General features: G+C 43.1%; 1 protein-coding gene across 1 annotated transcript in view; it reads left to right on the top strand.

The window, feature by feature from the left end:
* BRF1 (BRF1 RNA polymerase III transcription initiation factor subunit) overlaps positions 1–16,150 on the top strand; it is a 173,965-nt gene that overhangs the window by 99,242 nt on the left and 58,573 nt on the right. The window contains exons 9-11 of the mRNA XM_036383304.2: positions 596–635; positions 725–817; positions 1,504–1,782. Of these exons, the coding sequence (XP_036239197.1) occupies positions 596–635; positions 725–817; positions 1,504–1,782 (412 nt within the window). The remainder of the gene's footprint in view (positions 1–595; positions 636–724; positions 818–1,503; positions 1,783–16,150) is intronic.

The raw sequence follows: 16,150 nt of genomic DNA, 5'->3' as shown, positions 1-16,150 counted from the left end.
CACTTCCACAGAGATTAGTTCTCATGTGGCCTAATTTCTTTACAAATCATGAACTAAAGCTGGCAGCAGAGGAGAAGATTTTACTGCTGCCCTAGTCAATTCTTATATTATTGGTTTGTTAGGGTTTTTGCTTGCTGTAATTGTGCTATCATTTAAGGTCTGTAGGGGTGTTAGTGATGTTCTCAAGAACCAGCCAGGTGCTGTAGGTCAGAGCTTCACTCTGCCATCACCAGTGTGCTCTGTCTGGTGTGGGCACTCCAGTCTCAGCCCTGTCCTTGCACTTCTCACATCTACAGGCACAGTCACAGGGTCTGACTGCTGGAGAATGAGGCCTTTTATTTACAGCTTGCCAGACTGGAGGCTCTTTTTGAAGTATAAAGATGGAGGAGATAACATTTTGAAATTGGTCAGTGTTTTGAGACCTGTCTGTCATGCCTGTCTGACACTACAAAGTAATTTCAGTGGTGATTCAAAACCTGCTTATGCTTTTGAAATACCCTGCCATTCTCTGTCTCTATGTACAGCACACAAACAGTTTAAAATTGTGCATATTTTTTTAGTAATTTCATGTTTATTTTGTCTGTTGTCATTTCAGCTTGAAAAGGCATTATCAAAAAAGCTGGAGGATTTTGAAGGTATGAGTTGTGTTTAGTGTAACATATCACTCATTTCTTCAATATTGCATCGATGATCGCTGAGTTTTATTTTTATTTCAACACCACAGGAGAAATATCGAGCTACCAAGATGAAATAGAGAGTGAATTAGAAAACAGCAGACCGAAAGCAAAAGGTGTATTTGCAAATTTCACTAAAGATGGTAAGTCTATAAAGTCTTATGACTCCTTAAATAGTATTGAGCTCAGGTCTGGCAGTCTGGAGTGAATGAATGTTATGGTGATAAATGTGGTCATATATATCTTGCATAGTACAAGATCTCTTACGTTGGGGTTCTCTCTGCCAAATAGGTGGTTCATAAATCAGTCCTCAAAACAACCACATTGTTCATTGCAGGGATAGTTCATTAATGATTTCAGTTGTTTTTCTCTCCTGGTGCAGTATAAGCTTGGCACTGGCACCTGAGAATGTTTCTTTTTATCACTAAAAGGGCAGTGGACCAGTATCTAGACCCTTCTGTCACCAAATTCCCCAGGTGACTTCCCATATGGAAGGGCTTTGTGCTGGTTTAACTGGCTATTTTTAATTTGTAATTATACCAGGAAATAGCTGACTTCTCTCACAAAGCCCTTTTACCTAATATGATAAGATGATGCTTTCTATTTTAAATGGTGACTATAGTCACAAAAATACATTTTAATAGTCAAGGTAATGAATTTGAAGAGCATCTGGAAACTCCAGTGTATTCATACACTGAACTAAAATATTGTGTATTTCTTTTACAGATTTCCTCTAAAGATTTTTATTCTTTAAGTGAGCGTCTCCCTATTTATTTAGTTTCTGTAACAGATGGTATGCAATGATCTGTTGGGTTTCTTCCCCTTACAGATTCTATAGAAGATAATGCCTCTAGCATTTTTGGAGAGGAGGAGGCAGAAGATGAGGAGCTAGAGGCAGCTGCTAATCACTTAAACAAGAGCTTTTATGATGAACTTAATGAGAAGGATAGAGGTAAAAGAAATGAAGATGGGGAATGCAGAAATGGAAGTGAAACTCTTGTGAGACCCCCTGCACTGGAATCCTTGCTTGGCCCACTGCCCACCGCTGCTAGTCTTGGCATAACAGAGTCCATCAAAGAGTGCATATCCACAAAGGACCAAGAGCCTGGTGAGTAGGAGTTCAGCTCAGAGCAGAAACTGGACTCAGGCAGCCAGCTGTGGGTTTGTTGTGTCATTTCCATGTATCTTGTTGGTTACTGTGGTAGCAATTCCGTGAATCACTGAGATGTCTGGGTACAGGAGCTGCGAGGCTGGATGGGACCAGTGGTCTTGGTTGTTGATGTGATTGTTGACATCTGCTCTTCTGGAAGCTGCAGGAAAATCTGGGGTGACTAATTATTTTCTGAAGCCTGAGAATGTGTATCTCTTGGTTAAGCTGGTAGTTGATTTGCAGTCATATGATAGCTGATGGGCATATTTCAAGCCATGCGCTCTCAGTTAGGAAATTGGAGGAAGCAGATTCCTGTAAATATGACTGGAAATTAAAACCCAAGTATGAGAATCTTAGATCAAGGCAGACTTTCTCAGGAGACATTTTACTGGAGTCAAACATGATGCAGTCTGTCTCTGATTGAGAATCTCTGCAAATGGCAAACATTTAAAATGTTTGCAAGAGAAAATAACTGGTGTTATGCTTTTTTCTTTGATATGAACTTCAATGTGTATTGTGCTGGTTTTGCTCCATTTTTCTTAAAACCCACAGATCTATTTGCATCATACAACTCTGTATAGCACAGTGGGAGCAGGACTGATCAACTACAGAAGCCAGTTTTGCCAGAGCCAGTATTGCAAACAGTCAGTCATCCAGGCAGGTTTGTTTGCTTTATCGTACATGTGCTTGAACTTTAGGGAGATGGCTTTTTTTTTTTTAAATTCCTTTTGCATCTTAATGACTGAAAACAACATATCTAAGGGGCATTTTATTCTTTATCATAGTTAATTTTTCCATCATAAGACACACCCATCTGAATCTGTTTTGTCAGCTTACTTGGAGGTCTGTGCAGCAGAACATTTTGTTATCCAAACTGTCGTGATGCTGATTTCTGTTCAACAGTAGATGAACTAAACACATTCAGATTCTTATTACTTTAGTGTTCAGTCTCCAGGAGCATAGCAGGATGATTGCACGTTTTTATTTTGTACAAACAAATTCATATAGAAACAGCTGAGTGGCTTTGGTTTTGTTTTAATTACGATTAAGAAAATGGATGGCTCATGGCTTGTCTCTCTCCTGGAAATCAGCAGTTCGTGTCGCAGAGAGGTCACTCATGGCTAGAAGCTGTTGTTGTCTGGTTGGCCAGTGACCTGTAAAAAGGAGTTCCCAGTGATGGACATTTCTCAGCTGGCATTGCTATTGACCATTTTAATGGGCAGGCTGAGGACTGAGTGTAAAGATGAAGCTAAGCTGGTGCAGCCAGGGAGGTTCCTCTGAGTTGGGCTGCAGGCAGGTGGGCAGGAGAGTGCAGGGCTGCTCATGCCATGGCTTGTCTGCCTTTGCTGTTTGTTTTCTTGCAAAAGTGGAGGATGTGCCAAATGAACTGAATTTCGAAACCCAGCAGGTTTCAGTATGTTCACTCTCTTCTCCTGCATCTGAGAAATCATTGCAGGTGTTTGAACAAGTACTTATTTTCTTAACATGCTATGAAGCACATATGCAAAATTACTGTTTTGTTTTTATTTTGATTATAGATCCTGCCCCAATCTTTGTTGGATTTGGAGTTTTTCTTTGGGTGGTGAGGAGGGTGTTTGAGGGAATTTTGGGTGGATTTCTTTGTTGTTGTGTTTTGGTTTGGTTTTGTGACTCTGGTGATTCATTTTAACATTTTAGAAGTTCTCTGTTAAGTGCAATTCACTTTGGTTATGCCTGTACTGCAGGGTAGTCAATCTGAGTGCAGTTCCCAGTCTCCAGGCCCTTGCCATGTGGTGCCTGTGTGGTGTGGGTGCATCCCAGTGATTTGTGCATCATCCCCCTGAGGACCTGGTTTCCTTTGGGAAGTCATCTGTGCTCAGGAGCAGTAATGGAACCTTGTGTTTTGGGTGAGTGGGAACCAGGTCTAGCAGACAGGTTGGGAGGTACACCTGGCTTGCAGTTGGCTTGTTATTATGCAGAACAAAGAAAACCTCTTGTTAAGATGCCTCATGTTGGTTACCTTTGTGTCATAGCTCTGAACCTGATGAAAACCAGCGTGGATGATTGTGGCACCTCAGGCAGTGTTGTTGAGTTCTGCCTCATAGCTCTGGGAAGTCTGGGAAGGTAGTATTTTCTTCTGTCAAACCAACTGCTACAGTTGTAAAACTTAGACATTTTCCAGGTTTGTGGGCCCTTTTTCAGGCCTGAAAAAGAAATGACAGTTTTCAAAACCAAGTACAGGATGAGAGCAGTTGCTCAGAGTATGAATTGAGATAGCACACACAGTTATAGATTGTCTTGAAACAAAAGTAGTTGTAAGTGTGGAGGGAGGAGGAAAAGCTCACAAAATTTCCTGCATTTATCCTGTGTATTTGAATTTGGTTTAGTGCAGTTTATATTGTGAATTGCAGCTGGCCATGGCTTTGCTGTGGTAGCTCATGTTCCAAGATCCAAGTCCACTGGAGGAGGGAGAGTGCTGTCATAGCACTGAACCCTGAAGGTGATGTTTTGGTCCTTCTCCACAGCTGTGTAAGTTGTAAATCAGGAACTTTTCCTTCCCTTAACCCTCTGCAGCCCTGAGTCATCTCTCACTGTGTGGGTCAGGCTGGCTGGAGCCCTTATGGAGATGATTTTGTATCTCCTGCTGGGCTCCCTGTGTTGTTGGATGGGTGAATCCTGTCCAGCCAGTTCAGCAGCTGGAAGCAGCATGCCTGGTGCTGCATGGTGTGGATGCCCAGCAAACTCTACAGGGCAGGTGGCTCCTAAATAGGAGCTCAGCAGGCAGGTGCAGTATGTGCAATGTTTGGCCTCCTTAAGTGCAGGGTATCTCTCCTCCTCCTCTCTGTAATGATCTCTTCCTCAAAAAACCTCTGCTGCAGGTACCTTCTACAAAGTCTTTTCATTTGGCTTTGGCATGTGGGTATTCAGTTTATAATTGCCTACATCAGCTGCTTGGGAAATCTTCCACCTTTGTGCTACAGTGGCAGCAGCAGCAGGTTTCTCACAAACTGCTTATGTGGATAAGACTTAGGTGCAGAGCTGAAATATTAGGAAAAAGTAAGTATTTTTGCTCCACTTAAAATTGGTATTTGTGCAGTGTGAGCTTGTCTGTATGAATGTTTTATGAAAAGCACAGTATTTTAACAAATTTGCATGACAAAGACAGCATGTAAGGTACTGGGTTAATGAGTCTGAGGCAGTAAAGTGCTTAGAATAAACACTGCATTTGACTGTTTTTTCCTACAAAGTGTATTAATTTGCAGAGACTTTAAGCTGAAAACTGTTTGAGTCTTTGCAAACTATTTCTCTCTTATTCTTCATGATAAAAGTGCTTTATGGTGAGATCTCAGTTTCAGAGATTGAGACCAGGTGCATCAGTCTGTCCATTTTCCTGGCCATGCAGCATCTCAGCATCCTCTCCACACTCTACATGCTCTTTCTGATTCTCAGTTCCTCCAAAAAAAGTAGACCATTTCTTTTAGGAGACTACCACAATCAATATCATGGAGTTTGTTCTCAAGAAATAACATCCTTTAGTGTGAAATTTCTCTCTGCAATTTATTTTATGTTTCTTTTATACCATTTCAAATATTTTATCATCTTTCTTGGTGTTTCTGTCATTTTGCTGTTTGCTGGCTGTCACCTTGTCCTTCCCACACTAGGCTGTACACTGCCAGTTCATCTCTTGCCACACAAATAAAAATGTGGGGAAGGTCTGATAATAGCAGAGATAAAGGTAAAATACAGGGTGTAAATTACCAAATGACTTTCTATAACTTCCCCTTCATAATCTAGGTGAGGTTTGAGACCTGATTTATGTTTTGTTTTGAGTCAAAATTCACATGCAGTCGTTCAGGGCAGTAATTTCAAGTAAAGTGTGTGCAGTGGGTGGTAACGTGCTCCTGCACGTCCCCATGAAAGCAAGCAGCTGGAGCAGTGAGCAATCCCTGTGCAAGTACCATCATGTGCCTGCTCAGGCACCCTGCACTCACTCCTGCTTCACAGACAAGACATGGGAAAGCTTCACAATTAGCAGTTTGCTCATTTATTGCTGCTCGTGTTTACGCCTCCGTTACTGCTGCAAGCCTGATCTGGCAGGGCTGAGGTTGAAAGATTTTCCATTGATTTCTGGGGGTGTTAAAGGCCCCGTGCAGGCAGTGCTCATTGATCGTGGTCCTTGTCCCTCTGTACCAGTCTGTTCAGCTGCTTACTCAAGGAGGATGTGAAAAATGGCTAAAGGTGATCTGATATGAGGTGGGGATGGGCTTCTCCTCCTGGGTCTTACTCTTGTCTTCTGCATTTCATCCCCTGCAGCTTCCAGCTCCCACCTCATACTTCATCCTGGCCTTGGGGTTTCACCAGTCCTTCTGTGAGCAGATTCAGCTCCCTTACCCAGCAAGAAGAACACATGTGTGTTCTGTCCTCCTCCTTTCTTTGACAGCAGCAGATGACCAGTGCCAGCAGCACCGTGGGCAGGGGAGATTGCAGAAATGTGACATTTCTGGCAGGGTCTGGGCTGCCATGGAAGGATGCTTGAGGGTCTGCAGGCCGGTGTCAAGGAGAGTTGTTGACCCCACCTGGGATCCCAGCATGGATTGCAGGGTGGTGAGCAGCAGGGTCACTGCTGCTGCTGTTGTTGCTCCATCAGTGGTTGGGTGTTGGATCCCTCTTTGTGCTGATTTCTTCTTCCAGCATCCTTTCTTCCTTGGATTTTGTCTGAACACATCTGTTTGGAAATGTATAGATGTATATGTTACATACAAAAGGTTGTTCAGTTGTTTCAGTTGTTCAATCTTGAGAACAAATGTGTTAGGGGAGGCTTATCACCATGTTCCAGTATTTAAAGGGTGGCTACAGAGAGCATGGAGATTCATTTTGTCCAAGGAGTCAAATGGAAAAGACAAGGGGTAATGGGCGAGATTTTGATTGGACAGAAGAGAACTTTTTTTCATGGTGAGATCATCCTTTGGATTAATCTCCCCAGGGAAATGCTGGATACTCCAAAATAGAACACTCATAAGATTTGCCTGGACAGAATGCTGGGCCATCTTGTGTAGACTATGAAAAGTTGGCCCAGATGATCCTTAATATCTCTTCCAACCTGTTATCCTTTGATTCTATGATCTAATCAGTAGAGAGAACATTAGGAAGCCCTACTACAAATAATGGCTGCATACATGAGAAATAAAGCTGCTGTGCTAATTGTGTTACATACTGAAGGGACACTTGGTCATCAGTGCAAGCGTGCGTGTCCCCATCCTGATTGCTCTTCTGGCCTCTGGCTTCAGCACCCCCATTGCTTCAGTGGTTTTATGCCCCACCTGTGGAAATGAGCCCTGTGCATGACCTGCTTGGTGCCACTTTCCTTGTGCGCAACCTTCCAAGCACTTTGAGGGCTTGATCTTTGTCTCCATGTTCCGTTTGCTCACTGGAAAATATTTTCTGTGGCAGGACTAGCTCTTTCCCAATTCCAAGATCTAAACAATAAAAACCTTGGTAGGAGCTGATCTTTCTCCTCTGGCCTCTGTGTGCCTGTGCTTGGCAGGGTTGATAGGCTGTATCCCTGATTGAGCCTTCATTACGCCGTTAATGAGATGTGAAGAGCTTGCTGCAGCCAGCACGGTAATGCAAGACCACCAGCTGCTTTGAGTGCAGTTTTTTGATACCTGGAGTCTTGGGTGTGAATTACAGATGACAGGATTTTCTTACTTGGCTATGTATGTCACTCACACTGTACTCAAAAGTACTGCGTGTGCGTGTCTCACTGCAGAATCTATGTGCGTGCTTTTTCATGCAGGATCTTTGCATTTCATTAAGGGATAGGAATGCCATAAATTCATTCCATATTCATGCCTTGAGTAACTAGAAAGGTTAAGGGATGAAAACTAATCATAGAGTTTGGCTGAAGGATTTTTAAACAAATTTAGAGAGGGGTTTTGGAGAGAGACCTGCAGTTTGTTAGAGCCATCAAGGGGATAAATTTGAGTGAAAGCATAAGCTGGATCATGTGAATTCATTTTTATAGCATTTGTGGCTGTTTTATGAATTTTCCAAAGGATTGGTTGTCAATACAGACACTCCCTATAGGAAAATTTGCGTCATTTTTGTCAGAAGTTTTGGTCGAAAAGAAGTGCCCTGGAGTAATGGGTGCTGGGGTCAGGAAAAGATACTGGAAATTTGGGTTCAGGTTCCTGAGCCAAGTGAAGAAGACCCATCTGTTAAACCTTATTTGTCTGTGTTCCCTGTGAATAAAGGCCCTTAGCACCTGGCTGACCAGCCTGGCTGTCCTGTTATCCCCCTCCTACCCCAACTGTTTTAGAGCAGAGGGTTCTCCTCTCCCTCTCCCTCTCCCTCTCCCTCTCCCTCTCCCTCTCCCTCTCCCTCTCCCTCTCCCTCTCCTCTCCCTCTCCCTCTCCTCTCCCTCTCCTCTCCTCTCCCTCTCCCTCTCCTCTCCCTCTCCCTCTCCTCTCCTCTCCTCTCCTCTCCTCTCCTCTCCTCTCCTCTCTTTTTCCCTTCTTCCCCTTCCCTTTCCTTCTCTTTCTCTCTTTCTTTCCCTCATTCTCTTTCTTCTTTCTTGCCTTCCTGCTATCTGGTTTGTTGGTTTGATAAAATTCTGATCTGGAATGGAGGATATTAAAATCCTGAAATATTTTCCAGGCTAGGATTTTTTTTTATTTATTTTTATTTTTTGCCTGCTGTGTTGTGACTGCAGTGTCTTTTCTGTCTTGAATTTCTCTAATAAAAGCATGGTGGAAAATGAGCTTTATTTTCAGTTTGAGTAGCGTAAAAGCCTTGCATTGCTCTTTGATGAATCTAACCAGCCTCTCAATGCCTCATCCTCCCTTGCTTGAGGGAAAAAAGGGCAAAAAGCTGCTTTTTCCTCTGGCTGCTTCAGCTGGCTGCTGGCCACGGGCCCTTTGGAGGAGGAGGTGGCAGCAGGGCTGTGTCTCTGGCTTGGAGAGGTTGGATGTGTGGAAAAGGGGCTCTGTGGTGTCATTCTGTGGCAGATAATTGACATGTGTGTGCTGTGGCACTGATCCTGCTTTAGTGGAGCAAGGAGAAGCAGCCAGCCCCAGCAGGTTTTTTATCCATTGTTTTCCATTGTGTTGATGGGAAGTCCAGCTTTGCTGTACCTGCTCTAGGCTTAGGATTAAGGAGCACAGAGCTGGGCAAGCAGGGAGGAGAAGCTCAGCTGGGGCTTTAGAAATAGACTTTTTTCTGTACCTAAAAAACAGAATTGCATAAACAATTGTCCCCCAAACACTGAGGGAGGGTTGTGTTCTGTGGTTCACTTACATTCCTCAGCATTTGTAGGTGCCAGTCTAAGCTTTTCCTTCTGTTGGGGCTTCTTTTCAAGGTTCTCTCATCACTGCACTCCCAAGCATCTGAAAAGATGCTGGTTCTCTGCATGGGAGATACTTTCAGGAGCATTTATAATTTCTCCTGTCTTTCTGGGGGTCAGTTTTCAAGTGTGGAAGTGTAACCATCTAAAGAATCACTACCCTGTTCTTAAACCTTGGCTAAAATAGAATCATAGAGTTACAGAATGGTTTGGGTTGGAGAGGACCTTCAAAGGTCATCTAGTCCAAGCCCCCTGCAATGGGCAGGGACGTCTTGAACAAGATCAGGTTGCTCAGAGTCCCATCCAACCTGACCTTGGATGTTTCCAAGCATGGGACATCCACCACCCTTTCCAGGGCAACCTGTTCCAGTGTTTTACCACCCTCAGCCCCATAGACTGCAGACTGAAACAAGACTGGGGAGGTGATGTTTGGTGGTGGTGACTCAGACACCTACAGGCACTCAGAAAACCTGGCTAAAAGAACTCCCTGCTGCTATAAGAATTATTTGATCCTTTTCTGCACCTGCCAGAGCTGGAGCCCATTAACACAATTATTTTGGTGGGTGGCCCCTTTGCAGAAGAAACAGACATTCCTGCCTTGCCCTTCTGCCTAAAAGGAAGAAAAGTCATCAAAAAACTCAAGTGATAACCAAAATTTTTCTTTAGAGAGCTGTGGAAAGTGAAATGTGTGGAGGCTACGGAAAGGACAGTGAGTTTGCAGGGAAAGCTGACTGCTGAGGGGGATGTTACCCAAGCAATTCATCACAGTATCTGAAATGTCAGGAGTGGAGGCCTGGGTTCAATTCAGGGAGTCTCCATGGTCCCAGTTGTTATTGAGAATAAAGACTTATTAACCCAGGTCAAGGAGCCACAAAACGTGGCCTTGGAGGAGGGAAATACAGCATGGGGAGATTTGCAAGGCTTAGCTACTCTGGGTTTAACACCGTGGGTAATAAATCTGTGTGCAGTGCTGTGGTGGATCCTGACCACTTGGGTTAGTCTGAAAAAACTAAAATAATCCTCCATTTAGAGCTTTATTTTCTCGTGGTACAGGTTCAGCTGGTGAAGGCGGTACCTGGAAACTGAAAATCCACCAAAGTAAACCCTTCAAATGGAGTGCTGCTTCTGCAAGGTTTTAATGGTTTTGTGCAGCAGTTGTGGTGTTTTGCTTTTGTTCAGTAGCTTTGAATTTAGTTTGAAAAACTAATTCCTCTATCCTCTTAAGGATTAACTTCATCACACCCTTAAACACTTCATCTGTTTTGTTTGTTGATCTTAAATCTGTGGGACTGTCACAGCAGGCAGGATGCATGGGCTGGACTGTGACTTGTGTAGATGACCCTTGTAATTAGGGATTTCAGCTGTGGCACTGTGGGCTCAGGATGAAAACAGCCCTGAGTTTAGCCTTGTATAATTGTAGTTTGACATTTTTAGTTTGCTAAATGCTTTCATAACTGAAAGGGATTTATTATCCAATAGGAAGAATATTAATGTTGACACTGTTAGCAATTAAAAACAATCCTGGAAACTGAATTTTACCTCTCCTGATTGATTTTGAAATAATTTGTTTTTCAGTGTTATTTTAGGATTGGTTCATTTATTAGGTCTTTTTTCCTTGTGTGACAATGAGATAATTGCTATTTATTTTTTATCCTGCAAGCAATTATAATCAAAGCAGCCAAATATAGAGTCTGCTTTGACCTGGAATCAGAGTGACCTGTCAGCATGAGGCTACTGTAGTCTTCAGCTTTTCAATTCAATTTTATTTCATAGGCACTCACCAGAATGCATTCTGCAGGGCTGAAAAAATTCTGGGTAGAGTTTTGGGTGTTCATTAATTACAGTGGTGCAGAGCTGAAGAAGTGGGCAGATAAGAACAACTTTGGGTTGGTTATTAATAGCAAAAATTGTGATCTTTTATCTCGGGTTGGGTGGACTGTGTTGGGCCAATGTCCCAAGCGGTCAGAGGAGGAGATGATGGCAGGCTGCCAAGGGAGGGGTAGCTGCAAATTAAGGGAAAATTGCAAACAATTGCCTCTAGGGAGTTTCTGCAGCCAAGTTTTGCTGACAGGAAGCAGAAGATACTTTATTTTTGAATTTAGCAGTTTTAAGGTAAAGCTCAGCTCTCCTATTGAAACACACATGAACATATAAGAGTGTAGAAGTTGTTTTCTGTTATGAAAGGCCTGGATATCTACAACTGTGTAGCAGGAATAAGGGAATGAATATGAAATAAGACTGAGTAAATAATGCTGTTAAGTAGTACCTGGAAAGAAATTTGGAGCAAGAAACAGGGCTCTTGAGACAGGTCTAAGCACAGAAGCCAGAAGTAAACAGCTGTGCAGGGGGCAGAGGGTACCATTTTCCTGCAAATTCACTACTTACATGCCAGGTTTGATTTAGTTATGGTGGGGAAGCCACTGTGTGCTCACAGATGGGAAGGAAGCAAGATGGGGCTCTGTGATCCTTAACACTAGCATGGGATCAGGGCACATGGCTGATTTGGGGAGTTATGCTTAATGGTTCTTAATAATTTCCAGCTAAAAGTGAAAAATGCAAATCCACACTACCATCAAAGTCACATATTGAAATGCAGCAGCATCTGAGCAACATGAAATGATGTCACTGGTGGCAGAATTATATTCTGGCAGTGGCTTCCATTAAATGAAACATACTTCAGTGAGAAGTTGCTTTTCCATGAAGTCTCTCTTTTCGCTTCAACCCAGAGTTTTTTGCTCTTAGTGGGAGCACTTCTTTTGTGTCTCATGGCTTGGTAGCTGCTGCAAGACTGCCTCAAAGCTCCTGTCCCAAGTTCTTTCCCTATTTTATAATGCACTGTTTGGATTTGGCCCCAGTCTAAGGCAGAGCCGATTTTTTGGGATGTTGTGGGTGCTGTTGGTTGGGGTTAAGAGGTTCCTTGCCCTAGTGGCTCATCCCCTCCTATCTGCTGGCATCAGTGCATGTGTGTTGCCTCCCTCACCCAGCTCTGTCAGAAGTGTCACAGGTTTGTGCAGGTTTTTAATGGCAGGGCTGTTTTGATGGATGTGTGTCAGGGAATGACACCTTGGCAGGTGCAGTGGAAGGAAGGGGAACAGGGCTGAGTCAGGAGGGAATGAACCAGCTCCCCCAGTTCAGCTGGGGCTGGAAGAGCATTTTACAGCATGTCTTTGCAGCAGCAAAGAACGTGTGTTTTGGGGGCTAAGAGTGGCATTTGTGCTTGTGCTGAGGTTCCAGTGCTGCAAAAATTTTGCAGTCTGTCAGTGACTTGGAATTGGCAATTTCAGGTATGCTCTTACCCAAGGTCACTTTACATGCAGGGTCTTTTTAGAGAGTAAGGTTGTTGCTGGGGAGTTCAGCTCCTGAAATGCAACATTTAGAAATCTGGGAGCAGTGAAGAAGTTTGGTTTAAGAAGGTGGGGAGGGAATTCAAAAAGGTACACCAAATTCTCTCCTGAAAAAGCCTCCTTTTAAATTCAAAGTTTATTGCTTTATCTTGACTTTTAGAAAACTTGCATGAAACTTCCTTGCCTTTGAAAGCTTGATAGAAACTCTTGAAGTACTTTGACTGAAACAGAAAATTTAATAGTGAGGCATTTTGAACACTGAACGATATTTGTGGGCAGGTAATTTAAACAGGTACTAATATGGAACAGTGTTGTACTTGAAAGGCTGCAACTGGTGTACACACATAAATGGGGGAAATATCACTGGGAGCAATAAAATCTGGGGATGCTTCATACTTCTTTCATTGCAAACAATTTTTATGGTATGGCCTGTGAAGCAATTGAAATGCAGAGAGCTGGCACATCACTAGATTGATAATTCCTCTTGCTTCTTACAGCTTATTCTCAGTACAGATGTCCCCAATTCTTTCTTTCTATCACATTAAAGTTTCTTGTCTGCTTCAATTTCATGCCTGTCTCAAACGTAGCATTCTTCAAAATTGTCCCTCCAATTTATTTTTTTTCCCCTCTTTAAAAGTTTATATCAGATGAAACCTAACTGCTAGCTTCTATCCCAAGGTTTACACTTAAATTTTTAACAAGCTCGTTTTTAAGATTGGTCTTCCTTGAGAGAGCACTTGGCTGATCCATCAATAATTATGTAGTAATAAAGCAACTGTGTAAAAATGGCACCTTCGTGCTGAACAGATTGGTTTGCAGAGCCACTGACAAAGATGAATGTTTATTACAATTTACTACTTTTGGTTCTGCAGATGCAATAGAGCTATTTTCTTTTTGGCTTAAGTGTCACGAAAAGTAATTTCCAATTGTGGAATCTTTATGATAATAAGGATGTATAACTAGGAGAGCTCAGACTAACTTTCAAATACCAGCATGAGTTTGCAATGCTGGTAATTTAGGTAAAAAAAAATAAACAGAACATTTTTTACTTCATTTTGTTGCTGAAAATATTTTTTAAGCAATCACTTGCATAGAACCCTACAATATCATGTAGTTACTCTTCTGAATTAATTGCTGTAATATTAATTGTTGATTCTTCAAAAATTGGCAAGTTTCCTCATTTTCTTTGCTGCATCCAAAGATTTCTAATGTTGATTTTACTACAATGTGAAGGAAAATGTAACATCTAAAATTAACACAAAAGCCTGAAATTGTTGTTCTTGTTTCTTTTCCTTTTTTTTTTTAAGTGCCTGCACAATTAAGGCTGTGATTTATATGACTTGTATTGTTCAAATCTGTCCTCTCCTATTGGGCAAAATGCAGAATAACATATTCTGTAAGTTTTTATGGCCGGTAGATGTGTTATTTCTGTCAGCCCAGCTGGCTGATTGCAGTGTCACTGCAGTGATGAAATTGTCTCTGGGTAGCAGCTGAGAAACACCTTGAGCATTAAACTTTAGTGGCTGCAGGTGTTGGGATCCGTGCCTCTGGCACAGCCTCTGGCTGCTCCTTTGCTGGATTTCCCGGGTGATGCCAGGGTACCAAGCTCCTGGCACAGCCTCTGGCTGCTCCTTTGCTGGATTTCCTGGGTGATGCTGGGGTACCAAGCTCCTGGCACAGCCTCTGGCTGCTCCTTTGCTGGATTTCCCAGGTGATGCCGGGGTACCAAGGTCCTGGCACAGCCTCTGGCTGCTCCTTTGCTGGATTTCCCTGGTGATGCCGGGGTACCAAGCTCCTGGCACAGCCTCTGGCTGCTCCTTTGCTGGATTTCCCGGGTGATGCCAGGGTACCAAGGTCCTGGCACAGCCTCTGGCTGCTCCTTTGCTGGATTTCCCGGATGATGCCGGGGTACCAAGCTCCTGGCACAGCCTCTGGCTGCTCCTTTGCTGGATTTCCCGGATGATGCCGGGGTACCAAGGTCCTGGCACAGCCTCTGGCTGCTCCTTTGCTGGATTTCCCGGGTGATGCCAGGGTACCAAGGTCCTGGCACAGCCTCTGGCTGCTCCTTTGCTGGATTTCCTGGGTGATGCCGGGGTACCAAGGTCCTGGCACAGCCTCTGGCTGCTCCTTTGCTGGATTTCCCTGGTGATGCCGGGGTACCAAGCTCCTGGCACAGCCCCACCGGTGCCTGTCAGGGGGTCAGAGCTACAAGGTCAGATCTGTCATTGACCTGCAAAGGCCACAGCTCCTGGGATCTCTCCTTTTGCTGCCTGAAATAGTGACTTGGCCTGATGTTGGGTCTCTTACTCCCAGTTTGGAGGGAGGGCTGCAGGTGGTCCTGCTCCCAAAAGGCACTTGAGTGGCAAAGCTGCAGCTTCATCCCCTGGGTCCCTGGTTTGAGCTGTTCCACAAACCAGTTTGCTGCCGCAGCCCTCAAGCCTTTGTGGCAACTTGCAGCTACGTCAGCAAAGGCTTTCAACCCAGGTCATTCATTTCAGTTGGCAGCTGCTGACAGAAATGTTCCTTTGCTTGGCTTTATTTTAGCATTTAATGATTTTTATGTTGGTTTTGATGGCGTGAAGGGAATTGCATGGGAGTGTTTTGTCTGGACTTTAGTATTCTCTGCTTTATCTTGCTAGCAAGATTTAAAATCTTACTCCTTCAGAGACAGGGCTTTTGTCTGTGCATCTTGCAAGCTCTTCCCTCACTGGTCCCTTCTGTCAGCTCATTATCCTGGGCTTATTTCACTGCACAGCTCATGATGCTAAAGTTTGCTGTGGAAATAATTTGCCTAGTTAAAACTAGCATAAGGAACAATCCATCCATTCTTACCAAAAGAAATAATATATAAATAAATGTCTATTCCATAGAAGAGGATGGTAGATCTGAATTTGAAATAATGATCTGTCAGGATTTTGTAATGAAATTATAAAATGTAATTCAGAACTTATTTTCAAAAGACAACTCTGGTTTCATTAATTCAAAATAAACTTTCCTGATTTCAGAGAGATTAGTTACCCGTGGTGCTGAATGTGTTTAAATGAATTCATACAAGGAAAGAACATCACTTTCTCCTAGTGGGCTGTGGACATGTAGTCATGTTCCTGAAAATGGGTGCTAAAATGCTGTGTATTATGGAGGACCTGGATTGTGCTCCAGAAAGTATCATTATTCAGTTAAAGAAGAACAACTCTGAGATACTATGCCATATGCTGTACAATCAAATGGCTGCATGGCAGAAAGAGCCACAAGTCTTTCAGAATGAGACATGATTTGTTACTTTCTGCCCTTGCAACACCGTGTTAAGTAGAGGCCTAATACATTTAAATAAAGAATTAATTACATGTGGATGTGGGACCTATCTTTTCCAATAAGCTCCTTGAAATGCTTACTGAGTTTTTGAGATTTAGTAAAATCTTTCCAAAATCTTTGCATTGCTGTACATCTAATCAACATTTAAGCAGGGTTCTTTGTGTGCCTGTAACCTGCAGAGGATGGCCAGATTGAGGAGAAACTGTAATCAGCAATGCAGAATTTAGCTAAAATGGCATATGAAGTATAGCCCTGTTAGTATATAAAGTTTATATACAAGTCAGATGTTGAGATTAATCATAAGGACAGGTTGCACAAGCAGATGGCTGGCCTCTCTGATAGCCATTAG

Source organism: Molothrus ater, chromosome 6 (genome assembly GCF_012460135.2).
Source record: "Molothrus ater isolate BHLD 08-10-18 breed brown headed cowbird chromosome 6, BPBGC_Mater_1.1, whole genome shotgun sequence".
NCBI classification, from domain to species: Eukaryota; Metazoa; Chordata; class Aves; order Passeriformes; family Icteridae; genus Molothrus; species Molothrus ater.
Note: the sequence above shows the minus strand (reverse complement) of the source record. Positions and strands in the feature narration are given on the sequence as shown.